The sequence below is a fragment of the Gadus morhua genome, chromosome 16, assembly GCF_902167405.1.
Source record: "Gadus morhua chromosome 16, gadMor3.0, whole genome shotgun sequence".
Taxonomy (NCBI): domain Eukaryota; kingdom Metazoa; phylum Chordata; class Actinopteri; order Gadiformes; family Gadidae; genus Gadus; species Gadus morhua.
In genome coordinates, this window is record NC_044063.1 from 33467510 (window position 1) to 33485201 (window position 17692).

Consider the following 17692-nt stretch of genomic DNA (forward strand, 5'->3'; position numbering starts at 1 on the left):
TGGTTTATGTTAAAAAAAAAGAATCAAAGAACCAGTTCTTCTTGTTTTGGGGAACCAGTTCTTGTCGTTCACGTTCGGGATTCGTTCGTTGTAACGAATCAGTCGCGACCGACACATCCCTACTAGCCACACATTCTTGGTAAATTATTTGGGAAAGATCAGCTGATACAGCAGTAATAAGTTGTACTTTTAAATCAATGCATCTGCAAACACCGTACAGCAAACACATATTTTCTTGACACAGATATCGTGTACATGCCCATAACTTTTAGGATTGATGAGTATTTGATCGTGAGAAAACATTGTCTTACCGCGAGTGAGTGTTAAAAAGAATGAATGAGTCCGGGCGCGCGCGTGTATGTGTAAAACACACGCGCGCGCCCATCTGTTTAAACACACGCAAACTAAACACTTCATGCATAATACAGTCCATGGCAATGTATATTAACGGGGGGACACACGATATAAAGAACACAAGTCGATAACGATAATGCATACAATACAGATAAGAAACAATGTTTATAATGTATTGCGTATATCATTAAATATCCTTAAATAGAACCATATAAAATAGCATCTGAACAACGCGCCACTGACTTTAAACCAGGTATTTCCTGGTTTGTGGAGCAAGTTTCTAAAACTGCAAAATATCACCAGGGAACGTTTGCGCCAGAACACGCCTCCTCCTTTCGCCGAGCCGCCCGTTGGGGCGCAAGATGATTCCCTAATTTACTGACGCGTTGCGCAGGAGGGAAAAGAACGCTCTGCGCCAGTTGCAAACTAGCAACGACACATGCGCCAGTGATTAAGTCAATTGCGCCGGATGCAAGATGTTGTTTTTGTTGATTCATGCTTTATATGCCGACATCGATGTCTTTAGAATCAACGGGGGGTGTAGGGAGGTGGGCTTGCAAGGGGCGGGATTTGACGTAGGGCCTAGGTTCGCAAGAGGCGGGATAAGTGTGGCAATCATCTTAAATGTTGCTAAAATGATGCCACATACATTTTGTTGCATCCACAAAATCCGAAGCATCGATCGATGAAAAGATTGGAGCATGAGTTAGAGACAAATAGAAGAAACTACAAAGAGTATAAGCCTTCGCGAACGACTGCGTTACTGGAGAAAGCAAGTATTTGTTTGACTCGTTTAACATATAACAAACAAATGTAGTTGATTTCTGTGTTTACCTTAGAAAACAGGGAGTGGAAGGACGGGACCCTATAATGTTCAGCTAACTGTTGTCAATAATATTAATTAAAAAATCATTTTATATATACGCGTGCAGCTGTGAACTTGTGTATTGTATGTATATGTATTGTAATTGATTGTATGATGTGTACTTTTAGGGTTAAGACCTATCTTTAAGCGTTCACCACGAATGACTCTTAAAAGCATTGCCACCATTTAAATATTCTTAAATGTTTGGTTCAGCGAACAAAAGGCAACAGGCTGATTATCATTTAGAGGGCCACTCAATGACATGCAGAAGCATCATCAACACGCCCACTTAACTGGTGTGAGAAATACCGACTTTCTACTCCTCATTCGCATATAAGGTAATTTACATTTCCTACTACCTCAGAGGTAGCATTATTCAATGTCAGGATATTTTTTTCACACATACGGCCCATCAGGAGAATAGCCAGAGAATATCAGGACCTACACGTGTGTCTGAAAGCAGCTAGTGTGTGAGCATTTGATTACATTATAAAATGAGTCAATTTCTGGGTTATAGGGGTAATTGATCAATGGAAAGTGTAGTATACTATGCATGCAAATCAATTATGCAATGCTTACTTGATTCAGGGCTCAAAGTGCATTGACATTTAAAAAATGTATGCCAACTACTATTGGTTGGGTGACAATAATAATAACAAACAGCTGAAATTTTTTTTAATTTACAGGAGCACCTTAGTGAAATAAACGAAGTGTAACAACAGCTAAGGCAGCAAGCTACCTAACTATAGTGAAATAAAGCACAGGTTTGTGGGGGTGAGGGGGAGAGGGAGAAGGGGGGAGGGGAAGACAGGGCAAGATTGCGGATTGTACCTTGGCTACCTGACGTGAGAGTATGAAATGTTCAAGGAGGAGAGTAATAATACGTTTGAGCAACAAAATGTAGTCTTGTGGTGGACTCTATAATAATACACCATACTCTGTTATTGACATGTTTTCGTTTTGGGATATAGGGACGCTGTCTTTTTAAGAGATAGTGCAACTTGTTTGTTGATATGCCGGTCTGTGCAGCGTTTGAATTAAACGGTTTTTATATGATAAAATGATCAACCTGCTACGACAGTCAGAAAGGTGGGGGGTGTATTAACATCGCAAGACATTGTAGGGTTGCTCAAGGAGGTGGGTTTCGACGGCGGGGCTGTTATCTCGATCTTGCTGTTGTCTTGCTGTTGTCTGTGTCTGCGTGTGCGTGTGTGCGGTGTGTCCACACGGGCGTGTGTGCAGCGTGTCTGCGTGTGTGTGTGTGTGTGCGTGCATGCATGTGTATGGTGTATGTGTGTGAGTGTGTGTGTGTGTGTGTGCGTGCGTGCGTGCTTGCTGTGTGTGTGTTTGTGTGTGAGCTGCGGGTTGCTTGGCACATGCGCACTGACCAAGTGTGCCGGAGTTACTTATCCAACAGGCCTGCTATTATATAGTAGTACAATTATATATTTTATATATAAGCATCTGCATCTTAGGGTTTTCGGCTAATTTGATTGGTCAGACCACAGACATGGTCTTCTGATGGTCGTCCTCCATGATGTATTGTTCATGCGTGCAGCTCATTTAACGTTTTTACACTGCCAAATATGCTCGTCTTATGCTCGCCTTTATCCCCGGCATGGTCCGCGCATTTAAACTGACCGAGGTGATATACCGGCTTGATTTCGCACCCCAAATTACCCTTTCGGACCCTACACATATTGGGGATTTCATTTGAAAGTAAATGCGATAAGACGGCTTCACGGGTCGAGGGGCGGGACTTGGGTAGAGGTGTTGCTGCGTTGTCTCTACAACAGAGACAATGCAGCAATATCAAAATCAGTAGTTCTAATTGGACGGTGAAATCGACAAGCTGAAGACCATCATGGGAGAGAAGGTGATGCAGTCACATTTAACGAAGGCAGGGTAAGATGGTGCGATCTACAAGAAAGCAACAGAGGTACCAACAAACAATCAGGATATTTACTGAAAGCAAAACAAGCTCCTCTAGTCTCTTCGCTCCTTTCCTCTCCTCCTCCTCTCTTTCCCTACCCTCTCCTCCTCCCCTCTTCTCTCTTCTCTTCTCCTAATTCCTCTCCTCTCCTCCTCCTCTCCTCTCCTCTCCCCAGGTCCTGAAGGCTCCGGTGGAGGAGTTGGACCAGGAGGGCCAGCGTCTCCTCCAGTGTATCCGCTCCAGTGATGGCTTCTCTGGGAGGAACTGCATCTCTGGCTCGGCTGACTTCCAGAGCCTGGTTCCCAAGGTGACGTGTGACCTGCGACCTAAACACCCTGTTAAACATCTCTGTCTTGTCCACTTGTTCCCTAATCCCCTAATGCCTATATAGTAAACACTGTGTAGGACACTATTTAGGGAACAGGTAGGGAATAGGGGGAAAATAACTTTGAGCAGGTGATCAGTGGTCTAACGTGTGCATGTCGTCACATGGGACAATCTGCATTGGAACCTTTATGGCCAACATCTCTATTGGATGAATCCCGTGTCCAAGAAAATCTCTATGTAAACGCGCAAAGCCTACCTATTTTTCGACACTCCTTTGTTGGGTTACCAAGCCGTCTGAAAGGGTGGCGAAAACGTGGAGCTACACACACCGTTATTCTGAAATTACTTCCCCTTTGGTATGGCCAGGTCACTGATATCTTTGCAACGCAAACAGTGAGGAGGATTGACTTGATCTATAGATGAATTTCCTCAATCTTAATTGGCCTAACACCATGACCAACATTCTGAAACATCCATTAACATCCACATTTGCCTCAAACAATGTTAGGCTTACAGCCCATGAAAAGTAGTCACTCTGAATAAATAGTTGTGAAATAATGTTCTTGTTGTTCTTTTAATTGTTTGTTACTCTGACCGTTCTGTTTGATATTGTGGAAAGAATGTTAGTGAATGATTCAGAGCATGATGCATTTTAAATGGCATCACTTTTGGTCTTGTGTCTTCATTTTTCTTAAAACAATTGTAGCTGAAAACAAACATAGACAAATTACAACAAATAGCTTCAGTCATTGAGGGCAAAAATAGGCCCAATGATAGGCCCAGATTTTCTTTTTGAAGAGTAGGCCTGATTTGACTAATTGGCTATGCATCCTTTCCTTCTGCCCTTGTATTCCAAGTACAATGCTGCCACTGGTTGATTTGTATCAATTCGATTCACATAATTATTCCTCCCTGCTATTTTGTAGTTCACCAAAACACCCTGAAACCACTTGAGTCTCACATACTTATGCCACCATATGCCACTAACAGAACAAGCAGGCCAATGGCAACCAAGCGCGCAGTCCTTCCTCCCTCACTTTAAAAAGCTAACCCCCAGACATAGCTTCACACAAACACACACCACCCAGACAGAGCTCCATACGTCCACACAGAGGGTCTCATAGTGTTTAGGGAGACATAGGATTTTACTCTCGCTGATGGTATTATTTCAGTAACAGTGATATAATTAACAATTATTCGCCAAAGGCGAAGTGAATAGTGCGGAATAGTAGGGCTATTCCCCACTATTCACGGAGCCTGAGGTGAATAATTGTTTTAGTATATCCTACAAGTGAACACTCCAAAAATAAACAAGATAAAACGGGTTGCCGGTATTTATTTGTTTTTATTAGACGAGACATTTTTTTGAAAACAATATCCAGATTTTGAGATCTCAATCATCTCAAGCATTGCCCAATACCCCGAGATAGTGAACCAATTAAATTGCGCCATCTTAGGTGTTTCACTTGTAGCATAATGGCATAGAAAGATTACTATGTTGAAGAACATACGACAAATTACTACGTTTAAATCAGCAAAAAAATCAATTGCTCTCTGATTGTCACGCTGATATGTTTACTCTAATGTTGCCTCACTCACTAATAAGAGATATCATTGACCAAGAATATCATTTAATTGTCTGTAAATATGAGCAGGAAATGATATGTGTTTGGTGAAAACCCTTAAATGGCTCTCTGACCTCCGTAAGCCCTGGTCCCATCGCCATCCACCCAGGTCCAGACCCAGCAACACACCCGCATGACGGGACCGCTCTGCTACACCTCCAACACATGGAGCACCTGGAACCGGTCCAGAGCTCCCCAGGTGGAGAGCACCTGGACCCGGTCCAGAGCTCCCAAGGTGCAGGCTGTGACTGGTCTCTCTGACCCCCCAGGTGGCCAGTCTGCTGGATAAGCTCCACTCCACCCGCCAGCACCTCCACCAGAGCTGGAGCTCCAGGAAGCTCAAGCTGGACCAGTGCTTCCAGCTCCGCCTCTATGAGCAGGATGCAGAGAAGGTCAGATCTGATCGGTCCCCGTCACAGCTTGGGAGGAGAATCTTATAACTGTAGTAACAGGTGGAGGAGAGAACAGATTAGCTATAGTAACAGGTGGAGAAGAGACAGGTTGTAGTTACACGTGGAGGAGAGACCAGATGGGCTGTAGTAACAGGTGGAGGGGAGACCAGATGGGCTGTAGTAACAGGTTGAGGAGAGAACAGATTGGCTGTAGTAACAAGTGGAGGAGAGACCAGGTGGGCTGTAGTAAGAGATGGAGTAGAGACCGGCTGTAGTAACAGGTGGAGGAGAGAACGGATGATGGAGATGTAGGATAAAGATAGGGGCGAGCAAGGAAGAGAGGTTGTACAATATCTCCTAAGCCATATACCCTAAGAGGGTGATGATGACAGAGAGAGGAGCCTTACTGTCAGTTTATTGGCACTCCTTTAAAATAATCAATTACTAAAACATCCCATATCTTTGAAAAGTAATTCAAAGTGTATTCCCTCACGTTAACAGGAGCTAGGCTACTGCCACTCTTTAGGACATACAGCTAACAGGGATATCATTTCTCCTTTACCTGTTATAGTGATGTCATCTCTACTTTGAATGTTATAGTGATGTCACTCCACTGTAGATGGTATCATGACGTAATCTCTACTGTAGATGTCACAGTGATCTCATTCTACTGTAGATATTATGGCGATGTCACTCGACTGTAGATGTTATAGTGATGTCACTCGACTGTAGATGTCAGAACCTCACTATAACAGGTAAAGGAGAAATTATCCCTGTGAGTTGTATGTCCTACAGAGTGACAGTAGCCTAGCTCCTGTTCTTGTGAGGGAATGCACTTTGAAATACTTTTCAAAGATGGGATGTTTTAGTAGTTGATTATTCCAAAGGAGTGCCAATAAACTGACAGTAAGGCTCCTCTCTCTCTGTCATCATCACCCTCTAGGGTATATCGGTTAGGGTATATCATACCTCTCTTCCTCGCTCGCTCCTCATCTCTGCTGTAGATGTCATAGTGATGTTATTGTGTTCTCCAGATGTTTGACTGGGTCAGCCACAACAAGGAGGTGTTCCTGCAGAACCACACAGAGATTGGCGTGGGCTACCAGCACGCCGTGGAGCTCCTGACCCAGCACAACCACTTCGCTATGAACTCCATGGTGAGCATCGGGGACACAACACAACACCGCAACATCTGGCCAGGACAAACCAGGAGCCGCAACGCCACAACATGTGGCCCACCATTTCTAATATCCCCCAGATCAAACTAACATGACCCAAGGGTCTTCAGCTCAAACAAAACATGACCACAACAATAAAAAAGCACTAGCTACACTAAATCATGTAAAAATCTTGTGATTATAATTTGCTATAACTTTTCTCCAGATTAAACCCATGAAGAAGATGAAAATATGTTTAACCTTTTTTTATTTAATCTTTAGAACACAGAGAAAGCCTCCATTGTTGAAGTGGCATTTGCTCACCCTTCTTGTTCCATCAAAGGTCATAGGCACAGATTGTCCGACACACATTTCCTTGAAAGCACGTACAGAGAGTGTTTAACTCTCAACAAAACTCCTTTTAATGGCTCCAACATACCGGCCCCTAATTGTGATACTACAGCAAAACAATTACCTTAATTAAATGATATAGAGACAGATAACAAGTACAAATATAAACCACTGAAATCTTTCAAAAGTATATGAGATCGCTTGTCACTAACATATCACATCCAATGACAATACAATACAATTTACATTATCTCCTCTTGAATCCCCCCCAAAGTCCATGTTACATGAATGTCTCTTGCGGTGCATTCACCATATGCAGACCTTAGGCAGGACTGATGGTTGAATCAGTGTAGAGTTCATGTATGCAAGGAAGGGTGAAGGATAGTGTGTGCAGGGCCATGTTTGTGTGCAGGGGCATGTGTGCAGGGGCATGTGCATGTCATTCAACTCAGTTTTCAGCTTCCAAAAGCAAGCAGAGCTTATCGACGGGTCTTTGCCGGGTCTTTGTTTAAACCAAAACACTCCGGACGAGATCTTTGGGCCCAGGCAAAGTGTTTACCACATGGCCAAGGGGCCATAACGTCCTTGGTTCAGTTTCATCTACGATGACAACCACATCGTTGATGAAAAGTTTCTTCTGGTGTTAGTCCACTTTTGGCGTTGTTGCATGAGTGGCAGATATTCTTTAATCCACCTCTGCCAGAACAGGTCCGCAATGTAATGGACTTGTTTCCATCTCTTTCTGCTGTAGATGTCGTCTTTGCAGAAGAGGGCAGGTGGCATGAGTGGTTAAGCGTTCAGTTGCATTAGGTGGTTCGCTGTGACGGTTTTAAATCGTTTGGAGCTGGGTTAGTGTTGGGTCTGTCTTTGAGAATTGACTCGACTTCACATAGAGCTGTCTGGAGCACTTCATCGTCCACTGTTTGATGTTTCAGAACGGATGCAAGCACCTTTTTTACCAGTCCGATCAATCGTTCCCACACTCCTCCAAAGTGGGCTCCTGATGGAGGATTGAACAACCAGGATACCTTACTGGTCAGCAGTGAATCCTGGATTCTTTGATGGTCCAGCTGTTTCAAAGCAGACTCCAGTTCCTTCTGAGCACTAACAAAGTCGGTTTCACGATCTGTTCTGATGGTGGGTATTGTTCCTCTACGACATAGGCCGTATCCAAGGTGCTCGCCACTTCCAGGTGAACAGCTCGACTAACCAGACAGGAAAATATGACTCCCAATCATTTGACCAGTGATCTGACCAGTGACCGAGTTCATCTGTAGGTTGATCTGCAGGTTTGGTGTTAGTCACATATTCCTTTGCCTTTTGGCTTTGAAGAAGCAGGAGTCTTTTAAGTTTTAGCAACCAGCCAACAGCTCTCCGTAGTTTTTCCAAGAGGAGAAGTGTTCAATGAGGTTGCTGGTTGCACTTTTGCTTATACTTAAACAACTCACAGAAATGTCATTTTCAGTGTTGGTCAAGTTACTTTAAAAAAGTAATTAGTTACAGTTACAAATTACTTCTCCCAAAAAGTAATTGAGTTAGTAACTCAGTTACCACATTGTAAAAATAATTAGTTACTCAGCAAAGTAACTGTGGCGTTATATTTCATGTTCTATAACGCTGTTAGGTTCTATAACATCTTTAACGTCGAAGATGTTTATATTAACTGATTGAAGAATAAAACCACTATATACAGTATTTTAGAACATTTGGTATTTATTTGAACTCAATAGATTGCGGCCTGCCATATGATGCATAGAAATAAAACATAGAAAATAAATATTGAAAATAAAATTCAAGATTCAAAATGCAAATGTAAATTTGGGTAAAAAGAAACAAAGGAAAATCTGGCTATTAAGTAGTGCAATTCTCTACCTGTATACCATTGCACAATAAACAGAACACTATCCAACTCTTAAATATTCAATACAACAAATCGAGCGTTGTTTGTTTGAGAGTGTCTCCGTTTCCTTCTCTGGAGCTCACGCTAGCTGCATTTGGGCTTGGGGTTGGGTTAGCAGCTGCAGCAGCTAAGTGTCATATTCGCATGGGTTGATGTAAGGTGCTTTATTAGATTTGAGTTACTTGAGGCAGACGTGGATAAAGTTTTTTCCCATGGGCATAGCGTGCATGATACAAACACATTCTTGCCTTTCATTTCCATGAGTGAGAAGTAGTGCCGGTACTTCCAGTTAGAGAACGCTACGTTTGAATTTCCCTGGCTCGTCGCCATTGTCGCTGTCTTGAGCTGTAGTCAGAGCGTGCAGTGAGACAGCGTGAGCAGGGCATCCGCCCACCCAGCCAATCATCATCGCCTTTGCAACGGTGTCATCATCCCCACGCCCCTGCTCTCTACCACGCAGCTGGTGTGTGACGCCGCACGCTTCATTCAACCAAATTGTAGTAACGGTAACGCGCCACTTTACATTATCAGTAACGATAACGGCGTTGCAACGATGAGAAAAGTAATTCATTGGATTACTCCGTTACTGAAAAAGAACGCCGTTATACTTAAACGCCGTTACTCCCAACACTGGTCATTTTCTATTTCTGGATCATCTGAAGGAATTTGGCGAATATCCCCTGGCTCTTCAGGCCATTCAGTTTCCTTTTGTGACAGGTAGTCGGGACCATTCAACCATGTTGCTGAATCCAAAAATGTTGCTATCTTCAATCCATGTGAAGCATAGTCTGTTGGATTGTCCTTTGATCTAACGTGCCTCCACTGATTCTCTTTGGACAAGTGGTGGATCGTTACCCTGGACATTCAGAATTGAACATTGAATTTGCTCAGCGAGTCACTCTGAATTCCCCTGGATCAGAACATTCCAGGGGAATTGGGGGAACATCAGACCACTGTATAAAATATTGCAGTTATCAAGTCTGGAGGTAATAAAAGCATGTATGACAATTTCCAGATCATTCTGGGATAAAATGGACTTGAGATTATCTATAACTCTCAGTTGATAAAAAAAAACCTTCTTACCACACTATTGATTTGTTCATTAAAATGTAGAGAGCTATCCAGCATGACACCAAGATTTCTGACCACAGAGTGCACATTGTTAGAGAGGGGACCAAGAGAACTGCTGAGGCTGGTGACAGAGGAAGGCGGTCCAAATATGATGACTTCAGTTTGACTGTTTTTAAGTTGTAAGAAATGACATGCCATTCAATATTTAATGTTGTTGAGGGAGCCATGCATGTTTTTTTTGTGTAGATATTGTCTGAGGAGCAACTGGGAGATAGATCTGTGTATAATCAGCGTAACAGTGGTATTGGCAGTGGTGGGCCCTGTCAAAATCAAAAGAATATATATATATTATTTTTTCAAAATTACATTAATATGTATCTGAACGCATCTTAATTCCATATTTTTTTCAGTACTTACAACATAATTCCAGAAGGAAAACCTTTTTGTAAGGCTGAGCTCGGCTGAATAACGCATCACAGCTAGGTTACATGGACCAGCGGGGCCAGCACTAAAAGTTTTGCTAGCCTTTCGCTGAAGCTGCCACCTCCCATTGGATAATAAATTTGAATGCCGTGTGTAATCAGCCAATCAAATGTTGATGTGTAGTAATAGAATGCCCCCAGGGACCAGCAATATGCCGGCGCTGGCCCCCGTTGATCATCAGCGAATTTTGAATCGTTGGCGGTACAGAGTTGATAGTGAACTACTATGGCCACCGCCTTCACAGCACCTAGCGATCCTATTTCTGATCTCCTTCGTTTGCCTTTTTCAAGGTTTGGGGAGAAGACAGATTTAATTTCAAGAGGAAGACCTACACCGAAGCTGGATGGGCTGACCCAGGCCGGTAAAGGTTTTGTGCGGCACTTTACAGAGTGCAACTACAGCCGCTATGACTGGCTAACGGTGTGGTGATATCTGTAGTTCCACATGTTACCACAAGGTGTCGGTACCGGTTCTACTAATGAGTGATTACTGTTAATACAGGGTAGATTTAGTACTGAGTTGATACAGTGAAGTCGCATGTAAGATGCTCCGTCTTTATAATAAATGACAAGTGCTAAACAAAGATTCTTTAATGAAAATGAAGAACAAAACATGGTACCAGGAGTGAAAGACATAAAGTGAGTGAGTTTCGGTTCTGGAAAAGCGGAGAGTCGCCTACAAATTCGACGATGGAGAACTTGATGAGACCTCCCGGACACCTAAAGCTAACGGGAAACGTCGACAGTAATTGGCGCACATTTCAGCAACAGATTCGGCTCTACATCGAGGCAGTGGGGCTGGACAACAAACCGGACGCAAGAAAGGTAGCGTTATTACTCACTATAGCTGGGCCACAAGCCATTGAAGTATACAACACCTTCGTATATGAGGATGGGGAAGACCAATCCAAGTTTAATACTGTGCTAGCCAAGTTCGAAGCGTATTGTTCACCAAAAAAAAACGAGACATACGAGAGATACGTATTCCGTTCAAGGCTGCAGCAGCCAGGGGAGAGTGTTGACGGCTTCGTCACAGACTTGAAGATAAAAGCACAATCATGCAATTTTGGAACCCTCAAAGATTCGATGATAAAGGACCAGATCGTATTCGGAATTGATGACAAGAAGGTTAGGGAAAGACTGATAAGGGAGACTGAACTAAAGCTAGATGGAGCGGTGAAAATAGCCCAGGCTAGCGAGCTAAGCAAAAAGCATGTGCGAACGTTCAGTGAAGCAGCGACTAGCAATGCTAACCTGCGAGAGATGGCAGATGTTGGCGCCATTTCTAAGCACCACAATGCACGTCGAGGACATTCCAGTGGACAGAAAACGGCACAGTTTCAGTGCAAACGGTGCGGCACACAGCATAAGCCCAGAGAATGCCCTGCTTTCGGCAAGCAATGCAGCAACTGCCAAGGCAATAATCACTTTGCCAAACAGTGTTTTTCGAAACGAAAAGAGAAACAGAGAGGAAGATCGGTGAATGTCGTGGAAGATCCGGAATTAGGTGAGACATTCTTTATTTCCACTGTGAACTGTGAAGATGAACCAAAAGCACAGATAAACGCTGTTAAATCTGACAAATGGATAGCACCACTGCAAATTAATGGGACTGTAGTTACAATGAAGCTAGATACTGGTGCAAAAGCAAACATGATCAGCATGTCAGATGTGAAGGCAATGAGAGAAAAACCAAAAATACAGAAGAAAACACTCGCACTAAAAGACTACAATGGACAGAGCATTGAGTGTTTAGGCACATGCAAGCTGGAAGTCACAGTCAAGGATAAAGTGCATCACCTGCTCTTCTCAGTTGTTCCTGAAGGACTTGATTCACTGCTAGGGGACAAAGCCTGTGAAAGCTTGGAGCTAGTGAAAAGAGTGTACCGGATCAACACCAGCATGACTGACTCACCTGACTCTGCTGACACGATCGTGCAGAACTTCTCCGACGTCTTCAGAGGTTTTGGTATGCTGCCATTTACATACAAAATTCAGCTGAAAGACAACGCACAGCCAGTTGTTCATGCCGCAAGAAGAGTTCCACTGGCACTTAGAGACAGTTTGAAGAAAGAGCTGGAGCGGATGACGGCGCTTGGAGTGATAAAAAAGATCGAAGAACCAACGGAGTGGGTTAATTCCATGGTCTGCGTAAAGAAAAAGAATGGAGAGCTTAGGATATTCATGGATCCAAAAGACCTAAATGAAAATATCAAGTGTGAACATTACCAAATACCCAAGCGAGAGGAGATCACCAGCGAGATGGCAGGCGCCAGGTACTTCTCAAAATTGGATGCATCACAAGGTTTTTGGCAATTGAGGCTGGATGAGAGCAGTACCAAGATGTGTACGTTCAATACACCCTTGTGAGTGACTAAAGCTCAAAGATGCACTCACTGCCACACCTGTGCTGACATTCTTCGACCCAACCAAAAGAATCAAGGTGTCGACAGATGCTTCGAAAGATGGAATTGGTGCGGTACTACTACAAGCCGAAGGTGAGCACTGGAAACCTGTAGCATATGCATCTAGGTCAATGACAGAGACTGAGTGCAGATATGCACAAATTGAAAAAGAATGTCTCGGATTAGTGTTTGGCCTTGAAAAATTTTACAGCTACATATACGGCCGACCCACCTTCACAATTGAGACTGACTATCGTCCACTCGTTGCAATAATGAAAAAGAACCTGACTGAAATGTCACCACGGATACAGCGCATGATGATGAAGATGCAGAGGTATGACATTGAACTCATCTACACACCAGGCAAGCACCTCATTCTCGCCGATGCATTGTCAAGAGCTCCTATCAAGGGTTGTGCGAGCACGACTGAAGAAGATGTCGAGGTGCACGTCAACACGGTGTCCGCAGCGCTTCCTGTGTCCGACGCCAAGACCCGGCAGATCATCGACGAGACGGTGAAAGATCCAGAGCTACAGCACGTCATGGAGAACATCCGGAATGGATGGGCTGCAGGATCCTGTCCACAGTTCTTCCACGTCAGAGGTGAGCTGAGTGTAGTCAATGGACTGTTGTTAAAACAAAACAGAATAGTCATTCCACGCACACTTAGAAAAGAGCTACTGCAGAGAATTCATGAAGGACACTTAGGTGTCGAAAAATGTAAAAGAAGGGCAAGAGACACAGTATACTGGCCAGGACTTAACAAAGACATTAACAACATGACAGGCAAATGCGAGACATGCCTGAAATACAGAAACAAACAAACAAAAGAGCCAATGACGGTAACTGATGTGACAACAACACCTTGGCACAATGTAGGAATGGACTTGTTCCACCTGAAAGGAAAGGATTACTTGGTAGTAATTGACTATTTCTCAAATTACCCTGAGATGGCATTACTCTCAAGCACATCATCCAACTGTGTCATTACACATGCCAAGTCCATCTTCGCCAGACATGGCATTCCGCATACATAAATTTGTGACAATGGACCATGCTTCAGTAGCAAAGAGTGGCAAGACTTTGCAAAAGTCTATGATTTCAAGCATGTCACATCTAGCCCACTGTATGCACAGGCAAAGCAGAGAAAGGCGTTCACATCCTGAAGCAGCTGTTGAAAAAGGCTGCAGACAGTGCTTCCGATCCTTACCTGGCTCTACTGAGCTACAGAGCATCACCTCTGGAATGCGGACTGTCACCTGCTGAGCTGCTGATGAATAGAAAGCTTCGAACAACACTTCCAACCTCTGCAAAGCAAAAGAAACGCCCAAAGCTGGAACAAAAGCTGAAACATCAGAAAATGAAACAAAAGAATTTCTATGACAGAACAGCAAAGCCGCTTCCACCACTGTCCAGGGACGACGCAGTCAGGATTGAAAGTCCTGAAGGATGGACGACGAAAGCTACTGTTCTTCAAGAGGTCGCTCCACAGTCCTACACTGTGAAAACACCAGAAGGACAGATCATCAGGCGAAACTGGCGCAGTCTCCTGAAAACACCAGCAACACCAGAGACTGTTCCAGACCAAGAGCTCAGTCAAACCCAAGCTGAGTCCGAGTCAATCTCCACACATAATGCACACTGCAACACAGACACAGGCACTGATAATCTAACCAATACTTCTCTTCCAGGTGAAATGCTGATAAGAAGATCCGCAAGACATATCAAGAAACCTGAGAGACTTGACCTGTAAAAAAAAAAAAGGAAATTAGTTAATGTGTTATGTGTTATGGCATTAATGTTTGAGTTTAGTTACAGTAATGAATTAGCCATTGTGTTTTTCTTACATAACTAAATACCAAGAATGAGTTATGATGTTTGCTGTTACTACCTATAATGAGAAAAGAAGTCCATGCAGTTTAATGGAAAAGTTGTCTACGGTAATTACTGACACTTGTGATGCGTTTAGTTTTTCATGCTTCAGAGAAAGGGGGATGTGGTGATATCTGTAGTTCCACATGTTACCACAAGGTGTCGGTACCGGTTCTACTAATGAGTGATTACTGTTAATACAGGGTAGATTTAGTATTGAGTTGATACAGTGAAGTCGCATGTAAGATGCTCCGTCTTTATAATAAATGACAAGTGCTAAACAAAGATTCTTTAATGAAAATGAAGAACAAAACAAACGGCTAGCACCGTTCAGAACAAGCTATTCTGCTGGCCGTGTTTGCTGTTCAACATCATTGAGGGGACATGGAACAGCTCCGGATTTAGCAGTCTTAACAGCTTCACCAAGGCAGATATAAAACATCAGGCCATGGGTGATGGGTCAGTTTTACTTTGCACTGTGTAGGAGCGATGAACTTGTTGTGGTACTTTAGTTTATAACACATTTTTTGTAATGGTTGAAAACACAAATATATTGATGGAATTTAGGCAGTAGGCTTAATGGTAATGCTGTGTATGGATGCCGCTTAATAGGCATAATAAATGAACCCGTTCACTACTACTCCTGTGGGCTTAATATTCTTGCTGGAATAGCTGTTGTAAAATATGTGGCACAAAGGCCTTTTTTTATGTTTCATTTTTGATAATGAACTGGCTTTGCACTTGTAATATTGTCGCTATAGGCTTCTTTATTGAATCTGTTGAAGTTGCGAAAACATCTGGTAAAAATAACAATAACTGTGAACACTTGTTCTTGTGTCATGTGTGTGATGTGCAGTGTTGGGAACGTTACTTTAAAAAAGTAATCAGTTATAGTTACTCACTACTTGTTCCAAAAAGTCACTGAGTTAGTAACTGAATTACTCTACATAAAAGTAATTAGTTACCAGGGAAAGTAACCATTTGCGTTACTGTAAAAAGCGAAAGTTGCTATATGTCAAAGAATTTGGACTTTTCTGAGCCGTTTTCACTTGGCCTTAATGTGTTAAATGGTTGAACTGCCCATTCAAGGCCCTGATATACTTCCAACAGAATTGTTATTTGCTTGGTTGCAAAGGCTGTGGAACATCTGCCGAATACTACAGAAAATGCCAACCTTTCATCGGTTTGCTCCGGACTCGCCATTTCTGCTGCTTCATTTAATCTGTTTGGTGTGTGTGTGTGTGTGTGTGTGTGTGTGTGTGTGTGTGTGTGTGTGTGTGTGTGTGTGTGTGTGTGTGTGTGTGTGTGTAAAAACACTGGCTCCGATTGGCTACCATGAAACATGACTCTGCCTTAGCCAATCATAATCGCTTATCTCGTTGTAAACCCACCCGGTCTCGTCACTAGCAGTTTGTGTTTGGAGCCAGGGGTGCGTTCAGATTATGCAGTTTATTCAATAAATTCATAGTATCGCACTGCATTTAACGTACATTAATGGTAACGGCGTTATAACGACGGAAACAGTAATTAGTTAGATTACCCCGTTACTGAAAAAATAGCGACGTTACCTATCGCCGTTCTTTTAAACAGCGTTATTACAAACACTGGTGATGTGCAATCTGGTTGCGGAGTGACATAAGGAAAGATCTGATGGTGATGCTGCATTACTCTGGCTCTGCGGTAATACAAAGTGGTGTGAGTGTGCGCTGTTGTTGTTGCTGAGGATATGTATTGTGGCTGTGTTGGCTGTATCAGCACACAATAGGACATTTGTGTGCTTGTCTGAGTGTTTGGGGGTTGGCCGTTGGTGGAGTTTGTTAGTGAAGGCCCTGACTTAAACCCCACTGTACGCTACTGGGTATTGGATACCATATTTATCAAAGATGGAACTGAGGGGCAGCATGTATACAGAGAAAAGGAGGGGGCCAAAGATTGAACCTTGGAGGACCCCACATTTCATAGTAGCATTAGAAGAGGAGTGATGACCTAATTTAACCGAAAAGTCCTGTCTTTTGACAGCCTGTGTAGCAGGATGTCATGGTCAATGGTGTCAAATGCAGCCCTAAGATCTAGTAAAACTAAAATGGCGCAGGAGCCAGAGTCAGTACAGAGCAGAATGTCTATGTACACATTCAGTGGGGCAGATTCAGTGCTGTGGATAGCTCTAAAACCAGATTGGAATTTATCTAATCAATTAAATTGTTAAAATATCCTGAAAATGGTCTTGACAAAGAGAAACCAGGTGCTGAAAACCACTTTATCAAAAATGTTGCTTGAGTCAAGGGAAGGCTTTTTTAGGAGAGGTTACACAGTAGCATGCTTGAAAGTGGATCGGACAACACCAGTGGCTAGTGAGCTGTTTACTATTGCAAGAATGAAAAGACAGATTATAGATAAGATATCTCTGAGGAGCTAAATTCCACTCCATCTGAGGTCACCAAGTGGAGTGAGATCATTGGCATTTAGCCATGTTTCTTTTATGAAAAGTACATCCAATTTCCTAGTGGTAAAAACGTCATTCAGGATGAATGCCTTATTAACTAAACATCGGGCATTAAACAGGGCTAATTGAACAGGTTCCAGTAGATCGGACGGCGTTGGCAACGTAAATCCCTGATACTTTAGCGGACAAAGAAGGGTTGTGTTCGCTCCACACGTTGGCCGAGACCTGGCAGTCGGGGGCGAGGAGACTTCATCATGCAATCTACAACTAGATGACGAGCGGGAGGGCAGCACCGAGATGAGGGTTAGAATGGCACCAGGAGAAGGAGTCGTAGTGAGGACTTTGCGATGGGAGCTACGTACAAATCGCGGGTTCGCTGACGAGCGATGCCAAGGCTACTGCAGAGTTTGTAAAATCCAACAGGGAGTCGCAGCGATTGGCGAGTTCATGCATAAAAGTTTGGATGCAGGTAATTCCATAGTCGAAGCAACAGAGTGAGGAAGCCGCATGAGTTG

General features: G+C 43.2%; 1 protein-coding gene across 5 annotated transcripts in view; it reads left to right on the plus strand.

The window, feature by feature from the left end:
* kalrna (kalirin RhoGEF kinase a) overlaps window positions 1-17692 on the plus strand; it is a 196236-nt gene that overhangs the window by 21106 nt on the left and 157438 nt on the right. For all 5 annotated transcript variants that reach the window (XM_030380530.1, XM_030380534.1, XM_030380531.1 and 2 more), the window contains 3 exons: window positions 3328-3459; window positions 5374-5496; window positions 6531-6653. In XM_030380530.1, coding sequence (XP_030236390.1) covers window positions 3328-3459; window positions 5374-5496; window positions 6531-6653 — 378 coding nt within the window. The remainder of the gene's footprint in view (window positions 1-3327; window positions 3460-5373; window positions 5497-6530; window positions 6654-17692) is intronic.